Genomic DNA, 27,157 nt, shown 5'->3' on the forward strand with positions numbered 1-27,157 from the left:
TGGCCATGAAATTTTTTTACTGTAAACATGTATTGTCTCAATGAGCTGGACCATGATAATATTCACTTAGGCTCTACAATGTGCAAAGCACTGGATGAACAGTTATAGAGATACAAATATGAACCATTTACTAATGCTGCCTCTTAAGGGGTTTATTCTTTCTGGGAGAGAGAAAGCATATAAATAAACAGCTAACTATAATAAGTTGGTGCCACACAAATCTGACTCTGGTTTTTACACTGTGCTGTTATTACCAACGACATCAGCACTGATGCCAAAAGTGTCCTAAGATAAGGTTCTCTTTGTGAAGCTTCAGCTTAAAGATGACAGTGGAAAACTTAGAATATCCGAGCCAGAAACATGATTCAGTATCCTTAAGATGTATTGCTTATTTATTTGCTTAAACAAATCGAAGTTGAACTTTATTTCCAGGAAATCATCTATTTGCCTTCGTGAATAGATAAAGATGATGTTACTACTTATGAAATAAGGCAAGTATTTTGACTGTTTTTCAGCTGGACCAGTGTCTAGGTAACCAGATTTGTTTGTAGATTTTTACACAACTACTTTGACCTCTGTCCAAGTAAAAAACAAAGATGAGTAGCTCATTGCCTAGGCCTGGATTTCAGCTCACTGTACTTGGTCAAAGCAAGCCAGATAATGGGCCATCCACCTCTGCAATGGGACCTGACAGAAAGGGGAAGTCAGTAAAGCCTGATGAGAGGACTTCACTTGCCCTCATGTTTTTCAATCTCAACTTGCAAAACAGCAAGAATTTTCAAAAAGTTTCAATTTGCTGGTCCTTCAGGTGTTCGGTGTCTACCCACCTTATCCAGAGCCGCCTGCACCTCAGCTTCGCTTTCCGTGTCCAAGGCCGAGGTGGCCTCATCCAGCAGCAGGATCTTGGGGTTGCGAACCAGGGCCCGAGCGATGGCGATTCTCTGTTTCTGTCCGCCACTCAGCTGCGCCCCTCTATCTCCAACCAGAGTGTTAAATTTCTACACCAGAAAACGTGGAGGAGCTGTTAAAGCTTTTGTTTTTCTTTTACAGAATTTTTATAAGAATTTATTTGAGGCAAACTGACATGCACTGGGCAGCAAGATCTCAAATGTTCCCTGAGTATTTTAAGTAGGAAAGGCCATGGAGTCTAGAAATTCTTGAAGACAACATGGAGCTTCATTTTGACTATTGCAATGAGTCATAAATTATAATAAAACAAATGGACACTGAATCCTAAAAACTACTAATAAATGCTTTGTATAAAGTTTTATATGAGCTGTGTACCGGGCTATACTCCTTAAACCTCCAACTGAATAATTCCAGGGACTTACCTAGCAAAGTTGGACAACCTAGTATCTCAAACGTTATTAGCATATCCTTTGAAGAAAGAACTCAGGTGCATGAGGTGAGGCTCTAATTTTGAGGACAACTACATTAACAGAGCCTTTACCTGTGGTAATTTCATGATAAACTCATAGGCGTTGGCTTCTTTGACAGCTTTCTCTATCTCATCCATGGTGACATTTCCACGGCCATAGCGGATATTCTCAGCAATTGTGGTAGAAAACAGCACTGGCTCCTGACTCACCACTCCAATCATTTCCCTCAGATACCTTACATTAAAGGTCCTGATATCTTTCCCATCAATGTTAATCTGAAAAAAAGGAACATTTTCATTAAATATTTTGAACCATTTATGGTATCTAAAACATCAAGACTCTTTCATTTGTTAGCTAATATTGAACTTATTTCAGTGGTTAGAAATGAGACTGGAAATAAAGAGCAATGTGCAAGAATAAAAATAAAAAGTATCTGCTCTCTTTTGATATTTATCACCTTCCATATATAGTTGTTGTTTTTCACAGATGGATAATTCTCCATAAACGATTTGGGTTAGATATTTTTGGCATACTATTATTTTTGCTTACCACTGTTAAATTTGAATTAAAATGTCCACTTTCCTACCCAGCCTACATATCATTTTGATGGCATTATGATGTTTTGCTAGATGTGATACACCATAATTTTCTTTAGCATTTCCCACCTGCTGGACATTTGGTTTCCTTCAGGGAACACTGAAGGACAATCATTGTAGAAGCAGGGAATTACCAGGCTGAAGAGTATGACTTATTTTTTCCTCTCTAACAACAACTGCTTACCTGTACAATTAGGAGTGTATGTTGGACATTTATTATTTGCTGAATAAAGGTTGAACAAACAAGCCTCTAAAAGGATTTTAGGAGAAGGATGGTGTCTGTGCTGTGGGAGAGGGACTCAGCACAGGGGTCCTGGCGGCTGTCCCTGGGCTCTCTCCTCAGAGCCACAGGCCCCGGTCTCTTCTCACATGGCTCCAGTCCCCTCTGCCCTCCCTCCACCAGAGCCTGGGTATTAGCAGCTGAAGGTCAATCTTTTTCAGGTGCTTCTGCAGTTTCCCTGGGACCTCATCTGAAACCCCATGTGTAACTTGATAACAGAATCAGCCCCACAGCCTCCACAAGAGCAAGCAGTTCATGCAGAGAGCAACGAGAAATTTTCTGATCTGATCAAAACATTCCTTGTCTAAGCATGCAAACACCATCATGTACTGAAAAGTCTAATGAAGCTGCATATAAAATGAGTATGTGGTAGTTGTGAATAGCTTTTGAAGACAGGAACAATGAGCCTGATTTAAACCTGATATCCTCTAACTTACTAATTAAAAAGGAGGAAAGTTTAGTAAATGTAGAATAAAGATGATAGTCCCTAATGAATTGTAAAGCAAATATTAATTGAACCACTCCCTCTATTGTTATCTAGATATTATTTGCTAGATAATGTTGCTACAGTTAAAGATATTTTCAAGTACTGGACAACGTATTTGCTAAAACTTGCCTTTTTCAAATTGTTGATTGGTTGGTATAAAAAGTGTAAATGAATACAAATCTCTTTCCTAGTGTAACACATTTAATGAAGGAAATTAAAGAAGACAGGTAAATGGAAGGATATTCTTGTTTATGTCCTGGAGGAATTAATATTTTTAAAATATCCATATTACTAAACATGTTCTAGAGATTCAATGCAATCCCTGTTAAAATTCCAACGGCATTTTTCACAGAAATAGAAAAAAAAATCCTAAAATTCATATGGAATCATAAAAGACCCTGAATAGTCACAGCAATCTTGAGAAAGGCAAGCAAAACTGAAGGCATTATATTTCTTGACTTCAAAGTGATACTGTTGTAATTAAGCTAGTTATTAATAATAGGAAAGGAGCAAAGGGAAAGCCAAATATTATAGGCATGTCATTTGGGCAGTTTTGCCAGGAAGCTGCAGCTTTATACATCCCAGGGAGCCACCCCTCTATTCCCCACAGGTTGCTGGGGGAAGAGACTGGACAGGGAGGAATAGGGGCATGCCCAGTAAAGTTGAGGGGACTCGTAAAGGTGCTTGCTGTCAGTCACACCTGAGAACAGAGGTCATTGGCCAGAATGGGAGTGGCCACTGCAAGCACAGGAAGATTTGGGATGCTTAGTTCCCTGAACAAAGGAATTCACTCTCTTGGTTCCTCTTGGTTAACTCCTGGCTTGCGGGGCTCTCGCTCCTGCTTCCCTGCATTCATCCACACAATGGACTAATGGACTGCAACTAGCCTGATGCTGAACTGGACCTGGCTCCAACATGGAAAGGAAACCCTGGACACTGGCTTTGCTTTTAGCTCTACTGAATCCGCAGTTGCACTTCTTCCAAGACTGGACTAAGGGAAATGGGACTTTGGAAACCCAGGGATATAATTCCACAAAAGTAAAAATCACTCATCCTCCTGTGCAAGTCTCAGAAAATTCTTTTCTCAAGATATCACAAGGAATCCACCTCCAGCATTCAGTGGGGAAAGGGATACCTCAACTTCCCTGATGTCAAAAGTATATTACAAAGCTGTAGTAATCAAAACAGTATGGTACTGGTATAAAAACACACATAGCAATAAGACTGGAAAACAACCCCCAAAACAGACACATAGACCAATGTAACAGAATAGAGATCCCAGAAATAAACACACAAACATGCTCAACTAGTATTTGATATGGGTGCCATGAATACACAATGGGGAAAGGATAATCTCTCCAAAAAAATGGTTTTTGGGAAAAGAAAACTGCATATTCTTGCAAAAGAATAAACTTGGAACCTTATTTTATATCATACACAAAAATTAACTTGAAATGAATTGAAGACTTACATATAGATCCTGATACTATAAAACTCCTAGAATAAAACATAGGGAGAAAGCTCCTTCACACTGATCTTGGTAATAACTTTTTTGGATCTGACACCAATAGCACCAGCAACAAAAGGAAAAATAAACAAGTAGGACTATATTAAACCATGAAGCTTTTGCACATAAAAGGAAATCATTAAAAAATAAAACAACCTTATGGAATAGAAGAAAATATTTGCAAATCACATATTGCTAAGGAGTTCAAATCCAAAATATATATGGAACTCAAACAATTCAATAGAAAAATAAACAATCTGATTAAAAAATCAACAGAGAAACTAAATAATCCCCTCCCCCAAAGAAGACATTCAAAAGATCAACAGGTACATGAAAAGTTACTCAATATCACACTAATCATCAAGGAAATGCAAATCAATACCACAATGAGATATTGCCTCACATCTGTTAGGATGTTTATTATGAAAAAGACAAGAGATAACAAGTGTTGGTGAGGGTGTGGAGAAAAGGCTATTCTTACACGCTGTTGACTGGAATGTAAATTGGTACTGCCATTAAGAAAAATAGTATGAAGTTTCTTCAAAAAATTAAACCTAGAACTACTATATGATCCAGCAATTCTCCTTCTAAATAATATCTAAAATAAATAAAATCAGGAGCTCAAAGAGATATCTGCACCTCACCCCCATGTTTAGTGCAGTATTATTCACAATAGACAAGACATTGAAATGAACTAAGTGTCCATGAATGGAAGAGCTAGTAATGTGGTATACATGTAGAACAGAATATTACTCAGCCATTAAAAAAGGAAATCCTGCCACTTGTGACAACATGAATGAACCTGGAGGACATTCTGCCAAATGAAATACGTATGAGCTCATTTAGACATGGAATCTAAAAACGTTGAACTCATGGAAGCAGAGGGTAGAACGGTGTTTGCCTAGGGCTTGGGTGTAGGGGGAAGTGGTATGTGTTGGTCAAAGGGTACAAACTTTCAGTGATAAGATGAATACATTCTCAAGATGTAATGTTCAGCATAGTGACTATAGCTAATAATATTGTATTGTATACTTAAAATTTGCCAAAAGAGTAGATCTTAAGTATTCTTACCACAAACAAAAAAATTGTGAGGTGACAGATATGTTAATTAACTTGATTGTGGTAATCATTTCACAATGTCTATAATATCAAATCATCATATTGTACTGTTTAAACATACCCAGTTTTTGTCATTTGTACTTCAATAAAGCTGAAAAAATATGAAAAAAGATTTTAATAATTTATAATGTTGGCAGGAATATATAAATATATCTGCTTCATTACAGTTTACTAACCCTGGGTTTTATCACTTTAATCTGTTTTTTCTAATTAATGGATATGAGGTGTAGCCCATACTTGTTTAAACTTGTATATATTTATATTCAAGGCTTACCATTTCTGAAACTTTTTACAAATTTATGTTTATTCTAGAAAGATTTGCATGTTCACATCCTATTTTAGATTCTTATTATTACAGTTGGCCCTTGAACAATGTGGGAGTTAGGGGAACCGATCCCCCATGCAGTCGAAAGTCTGCCTATAACTTTTGACTCCCCAAAACCTTAACTACTAATAGTCTCCGGCTGACCAGAAGCCTTACCCATTCATAAACAGTTGATTAACACGTATTTTGTATGTTATGTGTATTATATACTGTATTCTTACAATAAAGCAAGCTAGAAAAATAAATTACTAGGAAAATTATAAGAAAGAGAAAATACATTTATCAGTATTTATTGAAAGTTATCTGCATACAAATGAACCTACATAGGTCAAACCTGTGTTGTTCAAAGGTCAACTGTAATTTCTTAAATATTAAATAAAATATTTTCCCATATATATCATAGATCAATTGTTCCAATGTGTTGCTTTATTTTATTAAAGTTTTACTGATTTTTATTGGAGAGAGCTTTAAGGAAAAATTAAATTTATCAGCTATAACACTGCACATTTCTTCTATTGTTTTAATAGTAGAAAGTTAATATCTCTGAGTTACTGAATTTCCGAAGACTTCTTTTTCCTGCTGACATGTATATTTTCTTAAAAAAATACGTAACACTCCAGGAATAGTTTAAAAAATAAGATATTTTCAAATGTTTATCCTCAAAGGTTAGCATTTTGCTAGATTATTTTTTGAATATAAAGAAAAATGTTTACACTTGAACCAACTTAGTTTGCTTTAGTAAATGAGGCTGGGCCTATGTTCCTCCTTAGTAATATCAGATATTTCCAGGAACATTTATTACTTTTATTAAATAAATAAATAATTCGTGTAACCTGGAAAACTTCGTATTCATCCCTATGATCTCTGTTCTACCTCCATGCTTTTTTAAAAAATATTTTTCTTTGTAATTTGCAGTCTTCTGTTTTCATAATAATACTCTAATATTAAGTAAACCCAATGTATTACAGTTGGTACAACTGAGGAAATTGTAATATATACTGTGGGCTAGTATTATATTAGTGTTAAATTACTGATTTTGACTATTGTTTTGCAGTTGTGTAAAAGAATGTACTCCCTCTTATAAAATAGATTCTGAAGTATGAAGGGGTCAGGGAGCATCATGCCCTTACCTTCCTTTCAAAGGTTCAGAAAAGAAAATGCATGTGTATGTGTGTATATGTGTGTGTGTCTTACATACACATACATGCAAAGAGAGAAAGGGCAATAAAGCAAGTGGGTCAAAATATAAACAATTAGTAAATCTGGGTGAAGGATATAGTGAGTTCTCTGCTTACGACTTTTCTGTAAGTTTGAATTTATAACACAATTTTTAAGAGGCAAAAAGATACATGCCCTAGGCTATTACTGTAACCCATATCCCCAGAAGTTCTTTAAGAGACTATCCCATTTTCCCCTTCAGATATTCCAACATTTAAGAAAACTCAACTATCTTTGATAAATTTAATTACTATCCTAAGATTTCTTGTGACCCTGATTACCAAATTGTTAATAATTGTGATATAAATTTTTTAAATTCTATTTTAAAAAATTTTTTTTATTGATTTCAAAGAGAGGAAGGAAGAGGAAGAGAAAGAGACATAGAAACATCAATGATGAGAGAAAATCATTGATCAGTTACCTCCTGTACGCCCCCTCCTGGGGGATCGAGCCCAAAACCCAGGCATGCGCCCTGACGGGGAATGGAACTGTGACCTCCTGGTTCATGGGTCCACACTCAACCACTGAGTCACACCAGCCAGGCATGATATGAAATATTTTTGACCAAATCCAATAATTCATTGAAAATAATTACCTCAGTGGTTTGGATGACTGTTTCTAGTGATTTAGTGGGTTATGAAGAGCATAGTTGGAACTGAAAAGAATGTTGTCTAGCTTCCTTGGCTTTTATCATCTTGAATACTTTTGTTAAACCAGCCCAAAAGTTTGAATGCATTTTCCAGATACACTGCAATTCCCTTTTAGCAAAATTGCATTCACATGCAAATTTGTTACTGAAAATAACTTCAAAGGGCTAATTGGTACCCAGCTTCCCACTTTGGAGAACTAGGCTCTTCCCACTCACCATGCCCTCATCGGGGTCGTAGAGCCTCTGCATCAGCTGGACGGTCGTGCTCTTCCCACAACCGCTGTTCCCAACCAGGGCCACAGTCTGCCCACTCTGAACCTGCAGGTTGAGGCCCTTCAAGATCTTGAGGAAAGAGAGAAAAAGAGCACACTTCACAACAAAATCCTAATAGAGGAGTAATTTGATTCAATTTTAAATCTGAAAAACTATCAAATAGGTCTCACTCCCTCCAGGCCTGAGGAGCTGGGCTGCCACCTGCCAGGCGCCCTGCTCTGAGCAGCACAGAGCCTTCAGACTGTGGCCCTGGGGCCTGAGGGTGGGTGCCATCAGGAGGCTGTGCACCTGCCCCAGTCTGCTCTCAGTGAACAGCATGAATGGATACACAAGTGGATGACTACAGAGAATGGTGTCGGAACAGTGGGAATCAGCAGTTTTGCACAGGAAGCTTTGGGAGATGTTGTTTACAGTAGTCTGCCTGAAATTGGGACAAAATTGAGCAAACAAGATGAATGTGGTGCTTTGGAAAGTGTGAAAGCCGCTAGTGATCTCTCTTCTCCTCTATCAGGAGAAGTAACTGAAATTAATGAAGCTCTTGCAGAAGATCCAGGACTTGTCAGCAAATTTTGTCATGAAGATGGTTGGCTGACCAAGATGACACTGAGTAACCCTGCAGAACTAGATGAACTATGAGTGAAGAAGCAGATGAGAGATGCCTCAAACCTACTGAAGAGTGGAAATGGAACCCCCCCGGAATCTAATATAGTTGGCTTAAATTAGTGGTAGACAGAAGATTTAAAATAGCAACTTTTAGAGATACCAATGGAAAAAGAAACTACTTACAACAATGCTACTGGAAGAAAATACCCCTTAACTTTCTAATAATTGCAGATAAACACAGAACTCACTTTTTCCCAACACCCTATGATTTTTAGGCTAGGTTACCGTTACAATATTCAGAACTCCTGAAATTATCTGTGGTAAAAATCTAGCCATAAAAATTATAATTCAAAGATAACACTGTTATCTTAAGCCTTATATAACATAGGGTAGGGCAAAAGTAGATTTCCAGTTGTTCGTGTGGCAACTAATACAATAATTAGTAAATAATAATACAAGAATAAACTCTGTGTTTGTCATACTCACAACTGTAAACTTACTTTTGTCCCACCTTGTATTGTAACTTGTTTGCATCTGTGTCTGGATTTGGGGCAAAATACTTAATGATCCATCCATTGGAAATAACTGGCAGTGGAGAAGTTTTGGTTAGTTGTTACAGTGTCAGATGATGAGCGACACTATCTTAATTTTGCAATATACCATGCTCACTGGTGCTATTTTTATACAGTGATACAACAGCCTTGCAGGAAAACAAGAAACAGTTTAATAATAAAACTTGCAACTTCTTCATTAAAAAAACTATCAAATAAAGGAATATAACTCCCAAAAGAATAAGCACATAAATATCAAAATCTTAGAGGCTTTAGGTTCTTTAAGATGATTAAACAATCGGTCTGTTAGGAATTCCTATAGATACTATGCACAGTACCTTGACATTAGCGCGAGCTGGATAAGAAAAATGAACATCATTGAACTCCAAATCCCCTTTGATGTTGTCTGGTTTGTGTCCTCTCTCTGAAAAACTGTCAATTTTAGGATTCTAAATAAAACAAAATTCAATGACTGTTCTATCATACAATAAACAATTGCACTTTTAAGGAATATAATTCAGCAAATTCTAAAAATAAGACCTGGAATAGCACAGTCTCCCTCACCCGAGACAGAACCCAAGGGAGAGAGTGTGTGTGCTAAAGGAAATATTCATTCTCAAAAAACAGACATTTCCTTAAGAGAACATAGGGATATACTCATTTTATTTTGTACAATATTTCACTTTCAGAATTTGGCACACCCTTATAAATTTTCTAAATGGTCAGATTTGCCTGTTTATACAACTGCATTAACAAAAACATACTATAATTGATATAGCCAGGTATTTCATTTAGTGAAAATCAGCTTACTCCTAAATAATAAGTGTAATGGATGGGGCTGAGAAGACTGACTGAACAATTGGTTAGAGCCAAGCTATTTAGGGACAATGTAAGCTTTCAATCTATTTGGAAGCTGAGCAATTTTCTCATGACTTAGATCAATGAAACAGGAGGAATTGCTTGGATTAAATGATCAAATTTCAGTCACCTTCTTTGCATTTTACTTGTGTATAAACAGTGACACATTTTAATATGTCAAAACTATTTTCTTTATTCTACTGCAATCAGTACAACTTATTCAACATAGTTGATTCAAAATTATATCAAACATGCAGTGGTCATTTTTTTGTGTGTGAAGGGGGCAACCCAGCAAAACATACTGTGAATTTTGGTCCCACCAATAATTTTTCCACCCATTCATCCTATATTGAAATCATAATATTCTCAGTCTGGCAACAAAATTTAAGAGCATAAGAGGAAAAGCCAGGGAGACAAACATCTTTGCTCTAATCTCTAATAATAACACAGGGGCAGTTATACTTTTCCAAAATAAAATCAGGGTTATTATTTTATTTAAAGATAAACTTTTAGAAATATTAATGAGAAGCATTTTGTTTCACTCATTACGAAGAAGAGCTTGTTAATTTTACATAATTAATTTTCACATGACATTTTCCCTAAAGCCACATTTAATGACCCGCTCTTCAAGGAACTTTTCAGCATCAAAATAATAAATGACTCACATTATCTATAATATCAAAGATCACATATGCTGCTCCTCTGGCATTGGCAAAAGCATCGATACATGGAGCAGCCTGTCCAACGCTGAAAGCTCCAATCAGAATTGAAAAGAAGACCTGAGTGAAAGAACATGAGAAACAGTTATAAGCCCCATTCTGGGGTCCATTATCTCAAATATGATTTGTGTGAAACACACACTATACAAAGGGTTGAGCTTAGGTTTATCCTATATCATTGTTTTAGCAAAAGAGAAAAATGTACAAGGTTACTACAGCATTTCATTGCACAAATGGGTTTCTTCAACTGCAAAAATATTTGTCTAGCTCATCAAACGATTTATTGCTCTTCTCCTGAACTTATACAAAAATCCAAAAAATTTTTCAAACCTATTTCTTTGACTCTGAAGCAAATACCACCAAAGGGAAGCATTTTCCATCAGTATTATTATTCTGATTTTCTCTAACTAAATATATTCTCTAACTAACTATATGTAACTAGTTAGTTAGTTAGTCTGTATAATATATATACAGAATTTTCAAGATGAAACCTGGTAGATTTGGACCCCATGGAATTTTCCTTTAAAAGTACCATTTTACATACATATTTTAATATGATTTTCAATATAAGAATTAGTTCACACATAATGAAATACTAAATCACACCTGTGTGCATGGATTAATAATTCCTTTGCATAATCATTCTATACTATACCACACAAAACTTAACACATTTTCCTTTATATATTTTTTACTAAATAAATTGATATAGAAAAGCCAAGAATATAGCTTTAGGAATCCAAGTTATTAGCATAGCTCAACTGAGGAAAACACAAATGAATAGAACTTACTCTTTCTCTCTGGGCATGGTGAAATTTCTACACATATTTCTGCTTTTCTTGGGAGACAAGAACAATCACACTTCATACAACCTGAACTCAAACATCCCTCACTGTCTCTCCATAGTCTGTAGTCCAGATAAGGACCAGTAAGAAAGCAAAGGTGTTTCTACCAAAATAGGTGTTATAAAGTTAATCCAATAGAGCCCCTTACACAGGGCTCCCTGTACCATGGGCAGATACTACTCTCCAGCCCCACTGGGAGCTGTCACTGTCCCCGAACTACAAACCAGAAGACAAGGCCGGAGAGACACACTCATCACAGAAGGTGAATTGGAAAGTCAAGATTCAGTCTCCCTTCTTCATAAAATTTAGCAAGCAAGGAACTGAAGCAAAGTGGAGAGCTTCTAAGCTAACAATCAGAGAGGAGATCAAAATGAGAAAAAAGTTTCAAAAAGGCATAGCAATTATGAAAGTTCATCCAGCCAAACAGCCTCAGTGGAGCCTGAAGATACCACTCTAGAAAACATTTTGAAGTGATGAATTTTCAAAATGGCCCTAAGTCATCCACAAAGGGACAAATTATGTTCAGCATTTTTTTGTTTAGAAAGATAGGGAAGTTCAGGTCTTCAAAGATCACTACTTGGATGGTTACATGTTGTTCTGATTGTCACTGACATGGAAAGATGGTCACAAAATTATTTCTGGTTTAAAAAATGGTTACAGAATGATATCCATAACACAATACCAGTTTTGAAAGAAAAAAAAAACGTGTATATATAGAAAATGATCTGGAAGATATATACCAAAAGCTATCTTTAAATGCACATGGGTTTTTAGATTACAAGTAATTCTAAGAAATTCTTAATTTTTAAAATTCTATATTCTAATCCTTTCATTAACTAGTATACACTATTTTTATAATCCTAAAATAAAGCTATTTTTCATTTTGAAAAAAAGAAACTAAAATAACTTTTCATCTCATATTCCAGATAACTGCTGTTTTATATTATATAAATTTAACATTCCCTCACTATATGACCTATCTATAATAATGTTTACTTTCTTATATAGTGAAAATCAAGGGCAGAATGAGGGTGGCTCCAATCTATATCTGTTCATTCATAAATTTATTCAATTTTTATTTCCTTTTACACATTGTATATGTTTCTCAATTGGTCTTACTACATGCTATTTTCTTGCCCCCATTCATAATTATACCTTGTGTATTCTAGAAGGTCAACTCTGCCCACAGGACAGACCAGAGATTCACCAAAAGATAAAAGCCTATAATCATGGCTCATCCTTCACAATGGAAGAATATGAAAGTAAAGAAAAGGTAGATGGAGAAACAATATTTTTAGAGTCTTCATCAATATCGGGAAAACCACTTACTGTCATTGCATTTCCCAGAGTATATTCTTTTGCTATGACCAGAGTGGATCCATACCAGAAGGCCAGGGCATACGATGCATATATTAGCAGGAAGGCAATGCCCATGGAAATGTTTGCTGAGATGGCTTTTTTAATTCCAATCTTTTTGGCATTTTCTAGATGTTTCTGATACCTACCAGAAATGAGGGGGAAACATTATAATAAGTAAACAATCCATAATCTGAGCGGTATTCACCTCCTGAATAGTTGGAGGTTTAAGAATCAAAACCATCAGAGTAAGAAATCCCTGGGGAGACCCAGCTTCCTGGAAACTGAATCAACTCAGGACCAGCCAGATAGGGACAGAGAGGGCTGGAACCTATCTGAGCCTTCTCTTTACTGGCCTGGACCTGTCACCCTTGGTCTTCACCAGTCCAACCAATGTTCCCGTAGCTGTCCCAGAATCAATCTCTCACCCCGGGATATGGGAGAGCTTTATCATCACCTTCATGGCCAGCATCACAAGTCAAGGTTAAGGTGGAAGGAGAGAAACCAAGCCAATCAAGAATGACACCAAAATGTAAATATTATTCAGGACTCTTAAAATAGATTCTTAACACAGCTTAATTTCTCTTCTCTAGAGAAAAGAAAATCCTTCCTCTATTGCCCCACTGGGTGAGGGAGAGGAATTTTACATGTTCTTATATTTAGGCCTTTGCTTTTTGGTTGTTGTTGCTTTGTTTCTTGTTAGTTTGTTTTTTTGATCAATTGACCTTCAACTGTCAAGACAAGGTACAGGTTATAAAGTGGTCAGTACTTGTGGGATTTGGGTTCTTCCTCAATTTTTCTAGATTTTAGTTTCATCATCTGTAAAATGAAATTAATAATGCCTACCTCGCAAGATGATTGTGAGGCTGACCAATACATATAGAAAATAGTTAGTACACGGTGCTGGCACACAGCTGGCAAAACCTGACAATTTCTATTCCCACTATTACTACTATTGCTCTTGAGTTTAATCGCTTTCTGAATATTGCTCATTCTATTATTATCATATTTTTGAATAGTAATTAAAATTCATATTACTGGCTTCTAGCATTGACAGAAAAGTACAAATGTCTAGAATGGTTCTGATAAATTGCAATTTTTTTTTTTACATCAATTTAAATTAAACCTACCTTTCTACGCTAGACACAGAGAGCATATAAATTTTAATTTTGGCTCCTTAAATTTAGGAGAAGAAAAAAACAATGGATATACAATGAGACTTTGGACAAAATAGCATGTAAAATAGGGCATTTCTGTTTCTAACAAAAGACAAACATCATATTTTTTTAGTTTAACCCTATGAGATGTTGAGAATTTATTAGTTTGTAAAGAATGTATGCTGCCACCAAAAAGTGTTTGTCTTTTTAATTATTTGGAGCACCCAGCTCTTCAGTGTACTTTCCGCAGTGCTGGGAGCTGCACTCACATAGCAGAGCTGGGTCCCTGGGGAGACAGCAGCAGGCCAGGTCCAGCACCGGGATTAGTCATGGGCTGGGCCTTGAGGCCTGTGCAGAAGATTTACATTGGCCCCAATGTGACACATTGTGACACGGTGACACTGGTGGACATGCTGTAGTTACCTTAGCTTAGGCGGCTTGCTTACTGCAGCTAATGGAGCAGCATTGATTACACTCACATCCTGAGGTCCAACTGAGGGTTAGTGTGGTCTGTGTGGGCTATTGTGTACAGGAAGCAGCAGTAAGAGAGAAAAAGGAAGAAGTTAGAGAACCAAAAACGTGGTGCTTTGGAAGAGGGCTTAAGGAATAGAAAAACTGAAAATGAGATGGAGGAAATTAGGGAAACTTGGCTTTTAATGCTGGAGAATTTCCAAAAACTTCTGTCTCAGAGTTGTGGGTATCATGAGTCCCACAGAACGACAAAAGAAAATACTTTACACAGAATTACAATTTGGCTATATTAGGGGATATTATTATTTAGAGAAAACTGGTTGGGGGCATTTAAATAAAGTGGAAGGAGTACCCTTCATCAGTGGGCTTTGTTCTGACATTTAGATGTTTTATACATCAAGTTCCTTTAGAGCAGGAATACTTGACCTGGGATCCAAGGTCAAGGAGCTTGAAAGGGGGAAGAATTACATATTTATTTTCACTAATCTCTAACTGAAATTTAGCATTTCCTTTCATGATCAATGCAGGCAACAAACCACGGTAGTATTAGCAGTAACTGTGACTCTGTTGCCAATAGAAATCCCAGATCATTTTCACATCATATCACAATTGCTACAAATATCTTTAAATATCTTTTACTCACATCCCTACTTCGGAACTACAGTAGCTAGAAGACCACAGTTAGCTCTTATTATTTAATATGTTAACAAAAGAGACAATATCACAATTTAAAAATACTCTGATCATTGGACTTCGGTATAATTGGTTTCCTCTGTTATTCTATGTATTTTATTTTATGCCTTTGAAATCATTATTCTAAGGAGGGAGTCCATGGGCTTCGTCCGACTGGGACCTAACAGGGTAAGAACCCTGTTTTAGAGTCTGATGTTCAACTCTAGCCATCAGTGAAGGGTGCTTATATTTTGTGAGGGAGTTTTAATATTAGGAAAAGGAAAGCAGTGAACACACATCACAGAAGAATGAGCAACAAAATGTAAAAGTGGGTTCTTTTAACCAGTGGACAAAGAAACTTCCTGACCTTTCCAGCTCTTTGTTCTGGCCCCCAAAAGCTATCACGGTCCGGATGGCGCCCAGAGCCTCTTCTGCCACAGCGCCTGCTTTCGCATATGCAGCTAGCTCTTTGTCAGTAAATGCCGAGAGTATCTGTACAGAAGAGAAACATTCGTGACTTCTGCATGGGGAGGAAAGTTAAAAGGCAGTCTGGTCAACCCTTAAAGTTACTTTTTCTCCCCCTTAGTACAGCCCTTTCCTGTGCTAAACATGGAAGTCACGCAGCAAGCGACACTGGGCGTGCCAGCTCCGGCGGCTGCCTCCACGCTGCACAGGCTACCTCGGATCCACCTTCGGGACACGCTCCCCGAGAGCAGCCAGGAAAAGGGAATCCGCGCATAATTCCCTAAATGCCGTTTTGGGGAACAGTTTAAGTTCCACATCTACTCTTTTTCTCTGTTGATTGCAAAATAAACAAAAATAAAACCTTACTGCTTTGAAAGGATTGCCCAGCCTTTTATTTATTTGTTTGTTTGTTTATTTATCCTCACCTGAAGATATGTTTTCCATTGATTTTTCAGAGAGTGGAGGGGAAGGGAAGAGGGAGAGAGAGAAAGAGAGAGAGAGGGAGACATCGATGTGATAGACACATTCATTGGTTGCCTCCCGCAGGGGCCCCAGGGCCAGGGATCGAGCCTGCAACCAAGGTAAGTGCTCTTGACCAGACAGGGCTTTTTTAAAAATTTATTCTCATTGGAGGATATTTTTTCCATTGCTTTTCAAAGAGAGTAAAAGGGAAAGAGAGAGAGAGAAACATCAATCGTTTGGTTGCCTCCCACCCGTGCCCCAGGGCCAGGGATCGAGCATGCAACCAAGGTACATGCCTTTGGCCAGAATCGAACCCAGGACCCTACAGTCCACAGGCTGATGCCCTAACCACTGAGGCAAACTGGCTAGGGCCCTTTCTTTTATTGTGTCATTTTTAATTACTATGAAAGATTTTTAATTACTATGAAAGAATACTTCCAGATCTGCTGAGGGCCTTCTACTAAATAATAAGATGCTGCGGGAGAAAGGTAAAGGAAGGTCAAAACAAGATACAAGCAATTTATAAACTTAAGCATCAACCCTGGAGTGAGCAAAAATTGCCAGTAAAATTTCTCAACTCTACAGTGTTGGCTGAAGTAGAGCAGGTTATGTGAATTTTCCTGTGAGGCAAAACTGGCAGAGTGCCACTCAACTGTCAAAGTAACAATTAAAAATAAATAGAATAAATCCAAACTTTAAAAAAATGTGTATTCACACAATAGCTTGGAAGAGTGCTGTATTTTAAAAACTGTGTTTCCTTAAATAAGGATATAACCGTATACAGGGTGTCCCAAAAACATGGATACACACTTTGACAGCTGATAGCTCAATTGATGTTTCTTTCTTTTCAGTCAGACTAAGCTTTGAACAAAGGAAATTCACCCTAAAATGCCAATGGAAGTTTGAAAATGCAGTTGACGTACAAACACTGCCATTATAATTATTCAAAGTGCATATACATGTATGCATACTTTAACAGCTGATAACTCACTTAATTTTCACTCTTTTTCAGGCTTAACTGATTTGGAATAATGGATGAAGCTAGACTAAGCTTTGAACAAAGAAAATTTATCCACTAGACTTTTTAATGGGTGTATATATAAAAGATAAAATTTACCTTTCAAAACTGGTAACAGTTGACCAGTGAGCACAAATTGAGGGAGCACAAATACCGACTGAAACGATTCTTGGTGTTAGAGATCTCATTGCTTCAGGTTATCAGCAGTGCTTGGACCAGAACGGTCATCGGTTTGAAAACAGGTGTTGATAAAAAAAATGAGTCATTTCTGTAGATTCTTTTAAATTTTGAAAATGAACTGTACTTTATAATCCTTCAAGGTGTGTATACATTTTTGGGGGACACCCTATATATAATTTAAACTATTACATCAGAAGATTTACCCAAAGAAATAGCAGTGTAAAAAAATCTATAATTGAGGTAATAACTGTGCCTTTTTAAATTTTAATCTTCACCCAGGGATATTGCTTCTATTGGTTTTGAGAGAGAGAGAGAAAGAGAGAGACATTAATCGTTAGCCTCCAAACATGCCCCAACTGAGGATCAAAACCTCAACCTAGGTATGTGCTCTGACCAGCAATCAAACCCACAACCTTTCGGTGTAAGAGATGACCGTCCAATGGACTAAGTCACCTGGCCAGGGCAACTGTGACATTTTCATCACATTTAAAGTAAATTTCCTCATTAACCATATTAACAACATGCTTCTAAGTGTGGTTTCAACTGGCACTTAACACCTATCTGCACAATTACAGGTACTAGGACCCTGCATCTTCAGAACAGCTCTGTGTATGTGGTTAGCACATGAAGATGCCCCAGTTTCACGCACCTTTGCCCAAACAGCTGCAGAGAGTCCCAGGATAGGGCTGATGGCCATTATCACAAGGGTGAGCTTCCATCCTCTCATGAACCCCACTATGAATCCTGCAAAAAACGTGGCTACTGCTTGAAAGAACATTCCAACCTTGTCACCAATTCCTTCACTGATTTTGGAGATGTCACTAAAAAAGATCACACCTAAGTGGTTACAGGCAGGAGGTCTTCAGTTAGAAAGGTGAAGCAGACATCTAACGAGACACAGACTTGTTCACACACGGCAAGCCTCTCTCAGAGTCTTTGCCTCTTGAATGGTATTTCCCCCACCTAAATACAGTACAAAGGAAGAAATTCAGGATTAGTTCATGCTTCTAAGAAGTTAATATCATTAAAGTTCATGCTATTAAATTCATTAATCCTATTAGCGAAGCATTAACATTTTGAAGTTGAGTCCATTTGTCTGTGAGCAGAAGCTACGCAGGGCATGACAACCACAACAGGGAAGCGCTCCTTCCTCTACCGTTGGCCCTGCTTTCACTCCACTTTATTCTCAATGCAGCAGCCTGAGTGATCCTTTGAAAATGCAAGTCTGAACCAGGCCACTCCTCAGATCAAAAAATGCGTCATCACTGCCAATCTCACTCAGAGGGAACAGTGAAGTCCTTATGGAGGCCAACCAGGTCCTAAATGCCTTGCCCTTGCCCCTTTTTTGACCTCATTTGCTCACTACACTCTTGCCAGGACCTCAGGTAAGAAAAAGTTTATCATCTATCTCCCCCTGTTGGAATGTACTCAACAAGACGACAGAGATCTCTGTTTTGGTCACTGGTATGTCACAAACATCTAGACCAGTGCTTGGCACATCATAAGCCCTCAATCTGATGAATAAATGAAGAGTCAGCAATTACTAAGGCAAGTCTCTTTGTGAATTCATTCACTCATGGATTCATTCATTCAACCATCTTAACATCTGCCAGGCCTGTGGTAAGACCCATGAGAGATAAACAAGTAGGTAAGACGTGAGCTCAGTTCTCAAATAAACCTGCTATCTCACTGAGGAGGAAACCTAACAGAGAAGGAAAACACGCTGTGGCACAGGCTGCAAGTGCTAGAAATCGCTGTCAGATCATCTATTCTTGATACATATCAAATGCTTAATGTAGTAACTTGTTTCATTTAAAATCTTCCCGTGACAAATTTCAGTTAGTGGTTAATTTCTTTAAGCAAGTGTAATACTAACAATACACTTACTCTGTTAGCCGTGTGTTGAGTTCCGTGGTGTCGTTGACGTCAAACCAGCCTATTTCTTGTCGGAGAACAGCATGGAAAAACTCTTTCCTAATTTTCCTAATCTGTCGGCCGGCTGCCAAAGTCCAAAATGAAACTTGTATATAGGCAGCAATGAGCACCCCAGCACCTAGTCCTGAGTAATAGTATGCATATCTGGAAAATAGAGGGTTTCTTTTACATATTGTTCCTTATTCATCTCTTTCAGGGATAATCTTCAGAAGTGGGAATAAATAAGCTTATTGAACTGATCATAAAGATTGTGGAGAACATTATAACAAATATACATTAAAATTTTTTCTCTTTTTTTTTAAATTTATCTTTATTGTTGAAAGTATTACACATGTCCCCCTTTTTCCCCCATTGACCCCCTCCACCTGCACCCCCCCAGGCCTTCCCCACACTATTGTCTGCGTCCATGGGTTATGCATATATGCATATAAATTCTTTGGTGAATCTCTTCCCCTCCACACCCCCTCACATCCCCTCACACCCTGTTACTTGAATTATCAGCCAAAGAAAACAGATACATTTTTGTGGCTAACTGCAAAAAATAGTGGTGTTAACGAATCATATTTTAAACTGATATTGACAATTTGTACATACAATTTGAATCTTCTTTCATAATTAATATTCTAGACTTGCATATCTTACACTGAAAAAGTTTACCATTATTCATCATATTGCAAATGTAAGAATAAACAAATTGAATATGTTAAATGTTTCTTAGTTACGTTTTCTCATATTGTTTACACAAAGAACCAAAAAAACCCTCTTCCTATTTGTCAGAATTTGAAAAAAAAAATTAATAGTATGCTAAAATGTTATGAATTCAAACTAATTTGGAGTGAGGGCTTAACTAAATTAGATGAAAGTTAGTATCTTTAAAAGTAATACATTCTGTTTCAATACTTTCAAGTATACTTTTTATATACTTTTACAAGCTTCCAGACAGAAGCCGTTCAGGCCTGCTATAGCGTACAGGCAGTTCTCATTTATATCAGCAACATTAATTTCTATGTAAACACACAAACATTATGTTATAGGCTTTTGAGATTTCCATTAAGAAGGCTAAAGTAGGGAGGAAATGCCATAAATGACATTATTGGATCAGTTGACAAAATTGGAATACAGGTGGTAAGTTAGATCAGAGTAGTGTATCAATATTCAATTGACTTAAGTTGATAACTGTACTGTGGTTATGAAGAAAATATCCTACTCTTAAGAACCACACTGAAGTATTTATTAGTAAAGGGCCCTGATGTATGCTACCTACTTCAAATGGCAGGGTGGGGGTGGTATAAATTATAACAATATGTTAAAGAATATAACAAAAGGTAGAGTACATATATTAGCCAATTACCTAGTCATTTCTTCTTCCAGAATTCTGCCTGGATTTAACATTGACAATGAAAAATTCACTAAACAAAAACAAAACAAAACAAAAATAAGACATTTTTGAAAGGTTGAACTATTAATAGATATTGCAAGTTTTAAAAAATCTTCTCTCTTTTCTTTCCACTTTCGAGTGCATTCTTTTCACTTTACTCAAGTAAAGAGCCCAAGGGTTCAGGTGCAAACATTGAGGGTCCAGATGGGGGACAATAAGGTCCTTCCCCCATCCTATCAGCCTGGGCCTTAAGCAAAGCAGCTTCCGAAGGCAGTAGAGAGGGGCTACAGAAGGCAGAGGAGGAAAGAAGAAATGGTCCAGACAGCAAATGCAGGATTTAAGGGGCACTCTTTTTCTTAGTGGCTCAAAACACTTGACAGATACTTGCTTCTGTACATTATATTTTAATATATGTATGTTTTCCCTGACATGCTTCCTTACGACCTAAGTAACAGAAAGGCTGAATTACACCCATTGTAAAGGAAGGAAAATTAAAGATGAAGAAGATAATTGAGTTGCTCAGAGGGAGGTTGGTGGATCACTGTGTTCCATGTCTTGTTTACTAGCAAAACTGTACTCTGGCATTTTTAAAGCAGTATTAATTGGAAGGAAATATATTATCTATTAATTTGAGCTAATTTGATAAAAATGTCAGTGTGCCTTTCCTGGTTTTCATTATAGCTAGCATTTATTAAGAACACTTCACATGTATTCATTTAATTTTCACAAGCCTATGAGGTAGGACTTTTCAGAAACCCCCATTTTAGAGATGAGGAAATTGAGGCACAGAGAGATAAAGTAACTTACCCAAAGTCACACAGCTAGCAAATGACTGAGAATCCTAACACTATACTATACAGCTCCTAACGCTGTAATATAATGATTCTTCATGTGGTAATCACCTATTCTCACTTTTTTAAAAAACAGAAAGTGAAAAAATAAAAAGGAAACAGCCCATATCTACTGCATTCATAAAATAATAGGGTGAGGTATCCTCACAGTATTTGTGAGAAAACATAGCAGGGTAGGCATTTCCCATTTACTGTGATGCTAGGAGAGAGACTAGTTAATCTTTGGTCCTTTATCACATGCAAATAACCCAGAGGTCATGTTTTCTGAGTGCCGTGTGTCCTCTTTATCTTCTTCCAAAGGGAGATAAGATTGACATTTATTTAAAACTTGAACTACTAAAAGGATTGATTACCAGGCATAATTTTCCCTCCAGTTTGTAATTTCTACTGATGCTCACAGTAAAGTGCTTATGAATCGAGCTCTTCACCAGCTCTCAGATTTAGCTATCAGATATTTGAGGAATCATAGCCTATTTTACGTCCATTCTTACAGTTCAGCTCTGTGTGTGCTCATTTCCTTCTGAGTTCTTACATGTTCACTTTTGATATGCCAAATTGGAACTGTGTTTGGAATTAGAGGCAGACGAGCTATCCTAAAGCTGTGCTATTTGTAGAAATTCATCGTTCAAAACCCTGGGAAACCTCCAGCTATATGTGCACAGGGCTAGTGTTTCTCTTGAACTCAGAAACCTTAAATGAGTTTCACTCTCCTCCAACACCTCCCTCAAACTTTTAAATTCTCTCAAAGAGGATATTATAATTCGGATTGATTCTCCCTCTTAGGAAAGAAGAATTTACGCACATGCCAAATTTGCTCCTTTCTCAGAGTCCCAGGCCAAGAATGGCAATCGAGTTCTGGGTGAGTAACCCAAGGAGCTCCAGAACCCCCAGGAAACCAAGAGTTTCAGCTGCCTGGGGACAAAGGTGGGACAAATGTGTGTCGCCTGTGTTCATGAGACTCTAGACCTGGAATTCTAGATCTGGAATATGGGGCTCTAGATATGGAAACATGGGGTTCGAGATCTGGTATTCTAGATCTAAAATTCTCATGGGATTCTAGATCTAGAAAGGGCGTAAACTGGTCTTCTCAGATGCTACCTATTATACTTCAGTCTCATAAATAATCTCCCAATATTCTCTGGTTTGGGAGTTCTTAGTGCTATCTGCCTGTTAGAATCACAGGGGGAGCTTGAAAAAACACAGATGCCCAGGTTCCACCCAACACCATGCATCAGAACCTTTGACTGAGTCTAGAGATCATATGTCTAAAAATACCCCCGCTTGATTCGAATGCACCATGAGAGAAAACTCTCACTCCATCTTCCTGAATGCCTCCCATAACAAGGAAACGGGGAGTTCTTGAAGCTGCCTGTTCATCCGGGAGAGCTCCCAGAGAATTCATCCATCTGACAGATGAACAAACAGAATTTTAGAGTTGTCGTTTCATTTCCAAGTTCTCATGGCTAGTTTTCCCCAAGATTTACTGATTATTTACTACGTTCCAGACACTTTACATAAATCATCTCATTTAACAGTTTACATAAAACATCTCATTTAATTCTCTCTGTAAATCTATGATTACCTTAAAAGAGGGGAACAGTAAGAATTCTAGAGGTTAGGTAACTTTCCCACGGTCGTACAGCTGGTGAGTGAAGGGTCTAAATAATGACTGTATACTTTAAGGATTACTCAAGGAGACATTACATAGGAGTCCTGACTGTCACTTTTGAGTCTCACAGTAAATCAATGTCTGTCTTCCTCAATTCTGCCTAAAATTTCTTTTGTCACATGGAAATATTCAGCACAAAACAAAGAGGTGCTATTTGTCCAGGTAGCTTAGGCAGCATGAGCAGCTAATTAAGGGGACAAGGGCTCAAAAATGCATTTTCCTCTCAATCCCAAGGCAATGCAAGGACATGCAGGGTATATAGATTTCCCCACAGAATAGCCTAAATTATTACTGTCACATAGACTTGGCATAAAATACATGAAGTTCTTGATACTCTGCAGAAAAACTGTTTCTTATGACTCTGTCCTTAAGGTTTTGGATGCAGAATGTTTTATGCACAGTTTCTGCACAACTGAGTCATTGTGAGGGAATGACCTTGTCACGGAGTGGCTTCATTCAGTTGACAAGGACAGGTTCTGTGCACAATAAATCATTGTCAGACCCTCTTGTAACTTAAACCATTTTTTCTTCTAACATTCCCTTCTCATTTGGCTGTCCAAGAATCCAACAATTCTAAAGAATGGACTCTAAATAAACATGATCTCTATGGGATGAGCTAGAGAGCTCAGCTAAGTACAGCTATGGACTCTGTCTTCTCTCAGCTTCCATGATTGCTGCTAAACTCTATGACTCTAAACATTAAGAAGTTTCCTGCAGTACTAACACACCAATGATCTCTCTGGATTTAGAATGAGTATAAAATTTAAATATTTCATTTTCTCCAAAGAAGAATGAGAATCTTACTTTTACAAACTACAAAAGAGTGGACATTGGAAATTAATAACATTGGAGGACATCCCCTTCCAAGTCCTCTAAGACAGCCAATAGGCCTAATGACAAACGTGGCTCTAGAAGACCAAGGGTCATATCATTTGGAGGCTACTGAAAATAAGTTGCCAACTCTGGTGAGTTTAGCACTCCAGCAATCACAAGTGTGTAAGTGACTTGCTTGTGACATTCCCCAGAGAGACCTTGAATTTGGCCCTGGGCACAGCACTTGGCACCTGTCTGCCACGTCCAGCTTCAAAGCAATCCAGTTGCATAATTAGAAACAACTAAAAAAACAAGCAAACTGCTTCAAGCAAAAAAGGTGTAGAATTATTCTGGTACTCTAAAGACAAGCCTAATAAAATTGGTACAAATGCTAACTTCTCTGTGATGAGTGTGTTGCGTTGTTTTAATCTGATGTTTTTAAAGTTTAATTATGATAAAATACACACAATATAAAATTAACCATCTTAATCATCTTTGAGTGTACAATTCAATAGTGTTAAGTATATTCACATGGTTGTACAACCAATCTCCAGAACTTCTCATGTTCCAAAACTGAAACTCTATGAGTTAAACAACAACTCCCCATTTCCTCCTTCCCGCAGTGCCTGGCAACCACTATTCTACTTTTTGTTTCAATGAATTTGACTACTCTATATACCTCATATGAATGAAATCATACAACATTTGTCTTTTTGTTACTGGCTTATTTCACTTAGCATAATGTCTTCAAGGTTCATTCACGTTGTAGCATGTGCCAGAATTTCCTTCCTTTTTAAGGCTGAATATTATTCCACTGCATGGTATACCACATTTTGTTTATCCATTTGATCTACTAATATTATTTTTAAAACCCTGTATTGAAACCAATTTTTGATTAATGTACTTGAATATGGGCATCATATACATATATATAACCAATGCATAATAGATCTATAGAATTTCTTTAAAAAGTAATAAATAAATAAGTAAGTAAATAAATAAATAAAGCCCAAATAGAAAACTTCTACCACTTAAAGACTTTTAAAACTATCCTATATTACTCCAATTTTACCTTTCTGGTATTTATGTTAAGATTTTGGTCACTGGTTGAACATGAGTAATTCATTTAACTTTCACAAACACATTTCTTTTTAAAAGAGAAAGAAAATTATTTACGTTGGCAGTATAATGTATTTATATGGACATGAGCATGGTTTGGATGGCAGAAAGACCTGGATTCGAATTCTGTCCTAATGCTCACCAGCTATGTAACTTTGACAAATTAGCCTCTCTAAGCCTCAGTTGCCTCATATGTCACAGAGGATAATATTACCTACTTTGTAGGATCGTTCTTGTGAGGGTTAAATGAAATAGGACCTAGTAGATAAGAAATACAATAAAAGATTGCTATTATTGTTATTTATATTATAAAGAGGTTCTTCTCAGAGACAACAGGGTAGAATACTTGAGAACAAATAAATAAACTGGTTTTGTAGGAGCTTTTTCTTTTTTTAATTCAAAGGACACTTTTGCTTTTGAAAAGGCATTCATGTTTATCAGTATTTACGTAAATAGATCCTATTATATAAATCAAGCAATCACATTCTCTTAGGTAATTACACTTGGGTCCTACAGTGCTAACCAAGTGTGTAGTGCTCAATCAGGGGACACTGAAAACTCTTACTGAATATTTTCTAATGATAGGGTCCACTTTTTCTCAGGTATCTTTGCTATGAAAGCTACCTTCCCTTTACCAGTATGTTGTCCTTATATTCTACCATCTGTGTATCAATGAAGCGCCATTCCATCTTCTCCAGTCGTGCCCACAAGGTCTCTTAGGAGGAACTGAGTCTCAGGCTTGGAACAAAGCATGGAACTCTTCCTTTCCATGTGGAATTTGGTTAATACAAAAATGACTATGTCCACTGGAACCTCACTCCAATGCTGTTGCCACAGCCCCTGTTTAGATGACATGAACTTATGGGACGCCTCTGGCTCTTCAGTAATTGCCGTCCTTTGGGTGCATTCGCACCATTCTCCTATTGAATCCATTCACCCTTCAGTGAAGTGTCATATCAAGTTCCAGCCAACCTGGCTGATCCAAAACTTATACACAAAAAAATGCCTGTAATTTTAACAAAAAGGGTGGGGAAGAGACTAAAGAAAAGCAGAAACAGATCTGCAAGCCGAGCACAGCTAAGAAGTATTGCCGTGCTAACTGGTGTATCCTGAAGTTCACGAGTGACCACTAACGGGATGGATGCGCACAGACATACTCTGTTACAGTTCCATGGTCCTCAAGTATAAGGTGTTCCCAAAAAGGTATACACACACTTATAAAGGCAGTGCTTATTAAAATACATTTCATTTTCAAAATTATGCTATTAGCTGTTAAAGTGTATATACTTGTTTTGGGGGCACCCTGTAGAGTCACTGCCCTACTTTGTTTAGAGGCAAAGCTTTCTGTATATTTCCTTATCTTTTCAAACAGCATACACCTACTTCTTAAAATTTAAATGAGTACTTGATATCTAAAGTCACCCAGAGGGCTATGTCATTAAACAAACACACAATGAATAGCAAAGTCAACCTCTAATCCTTCACCTACTCAAAGGAGCACAATGCATTAAAACAAAAAAAAGTAGAGAAATGCTTACCTGGAAAGGAGAAGTTTCCTGCAGTATTAACAAATCTGTCAGTCATTTCTCCAAATACTATCATCATGAGGGGGAGACCTGATCCGTGAGCTATGGCCATGATTGTGCCCAGGGACATAAATAATTTATCCTGCCAATCGGAGTACCGAAACTAAAAAAGAAAAGAGAGATAAATAAAATAATACTTATTTTACTTTGTGGGTTAGAATTTCTCTTTTTAGCAATTACATGTTTTTTGGATTTTTTTTTTTTAAAGGTTGATATGTTTGTAATAGCTGCAAGTAAATGTAATAGGGAAGGAGAATTTCAATCCAAATCATTGACAGATTAATTTAATAATTCTATTTATTTTGTATTCTGTGAAGAAATCAATCTGATTCTGTTTAATCAATACCTTATTTGGTTGAGTGACTGCAATATAATCAGAAAGGATAAAGGTTTGGTTCTACTTCCAGAACTCCTGAGGTAGTGAATTAAGAATAGCTAGGAGTAGGCATTAAGTAAACACACACACACACACACACCACATCCTTTAAAATGTCATTCAGAATATTTCAGAGAGAGAATTACAAACAGGAGGGAACTAGACCCTCTGAGTTTTGAGGATAAGATCCCTTTCAGAGGTTTAAGTTAGCTTTTAAAAGGCACTTCGTAGTGAAGTGCA

The 27,157-nt window shown here is 37.2% G+C and overlaps 1 protein-coding gene across 1 annotated transcript in view; it reads right to left on the reverse strand.

Annotated features, from left to right (window-relative positions):
• ABCB4 (ATP binding cassette subfamily B member 4) overlaps positions 1-27,157 on the reverse strand; it is a 70,494-nt gene that overhangs the window by 37,015 nt on the left and 6,322 nt on the right. The window contains exons 3-13 of the mRNA XM_016218867.2: positions 26,494-26,644; positions 20,477-20,534; positions 19,078-19,269; positions 17,840-18,011; positions 15,433-15,557; positions 12,739-12,910; positions 10,511-10,624; positions 9,326-9,436; positions 7,777-7,902; positions 1,451-1,654; positions 828-998 (exon numbers count right to left, since the gene is read on the reverse strand). Coding sequence (XP_016074353.2) covers positions 828-998; positions 1,451-1,654; positions 7,777-7,902; positions 9,326-9,436; positions 10,511-10,624; positions 12,739-12,910; positions 15,433-15,557; positions 17,840-18,011; positions 19,078-19,269; positions 20,477-20,534; positions 26,494-26,644 — 1,596 coding nt within the window. The remainder of the gene's footprint in view (positions 1-827; positions 999-1,450; positions 1,655-7,776; positions 7,903-9,325; positions 9,437-10,510; positions 10,625-12,738; positions 12,911-15,432; positions 15,558-17,839; positions 18,012-19,077; positions 19,270-20,476; positions 20,535-26,493; positions 26,645-27,157) is intronic.

This window comes from Miniopterus natalensis, chromosome 10 (genome assembly GCF_054644295.1).
Source record: "Miniopterus natalensis isolate mMinNat1 chromosome 10, mMinNat1.hap1, whole genome shotgun sequence".
In the NCBI taxonomy this organism is placed as follows: Eukaryota; Metazoa; Chordata; class Mammalia; order Chiroptera; family Miniopteridae; genus Miniopterus; species Miniopterus natalensis.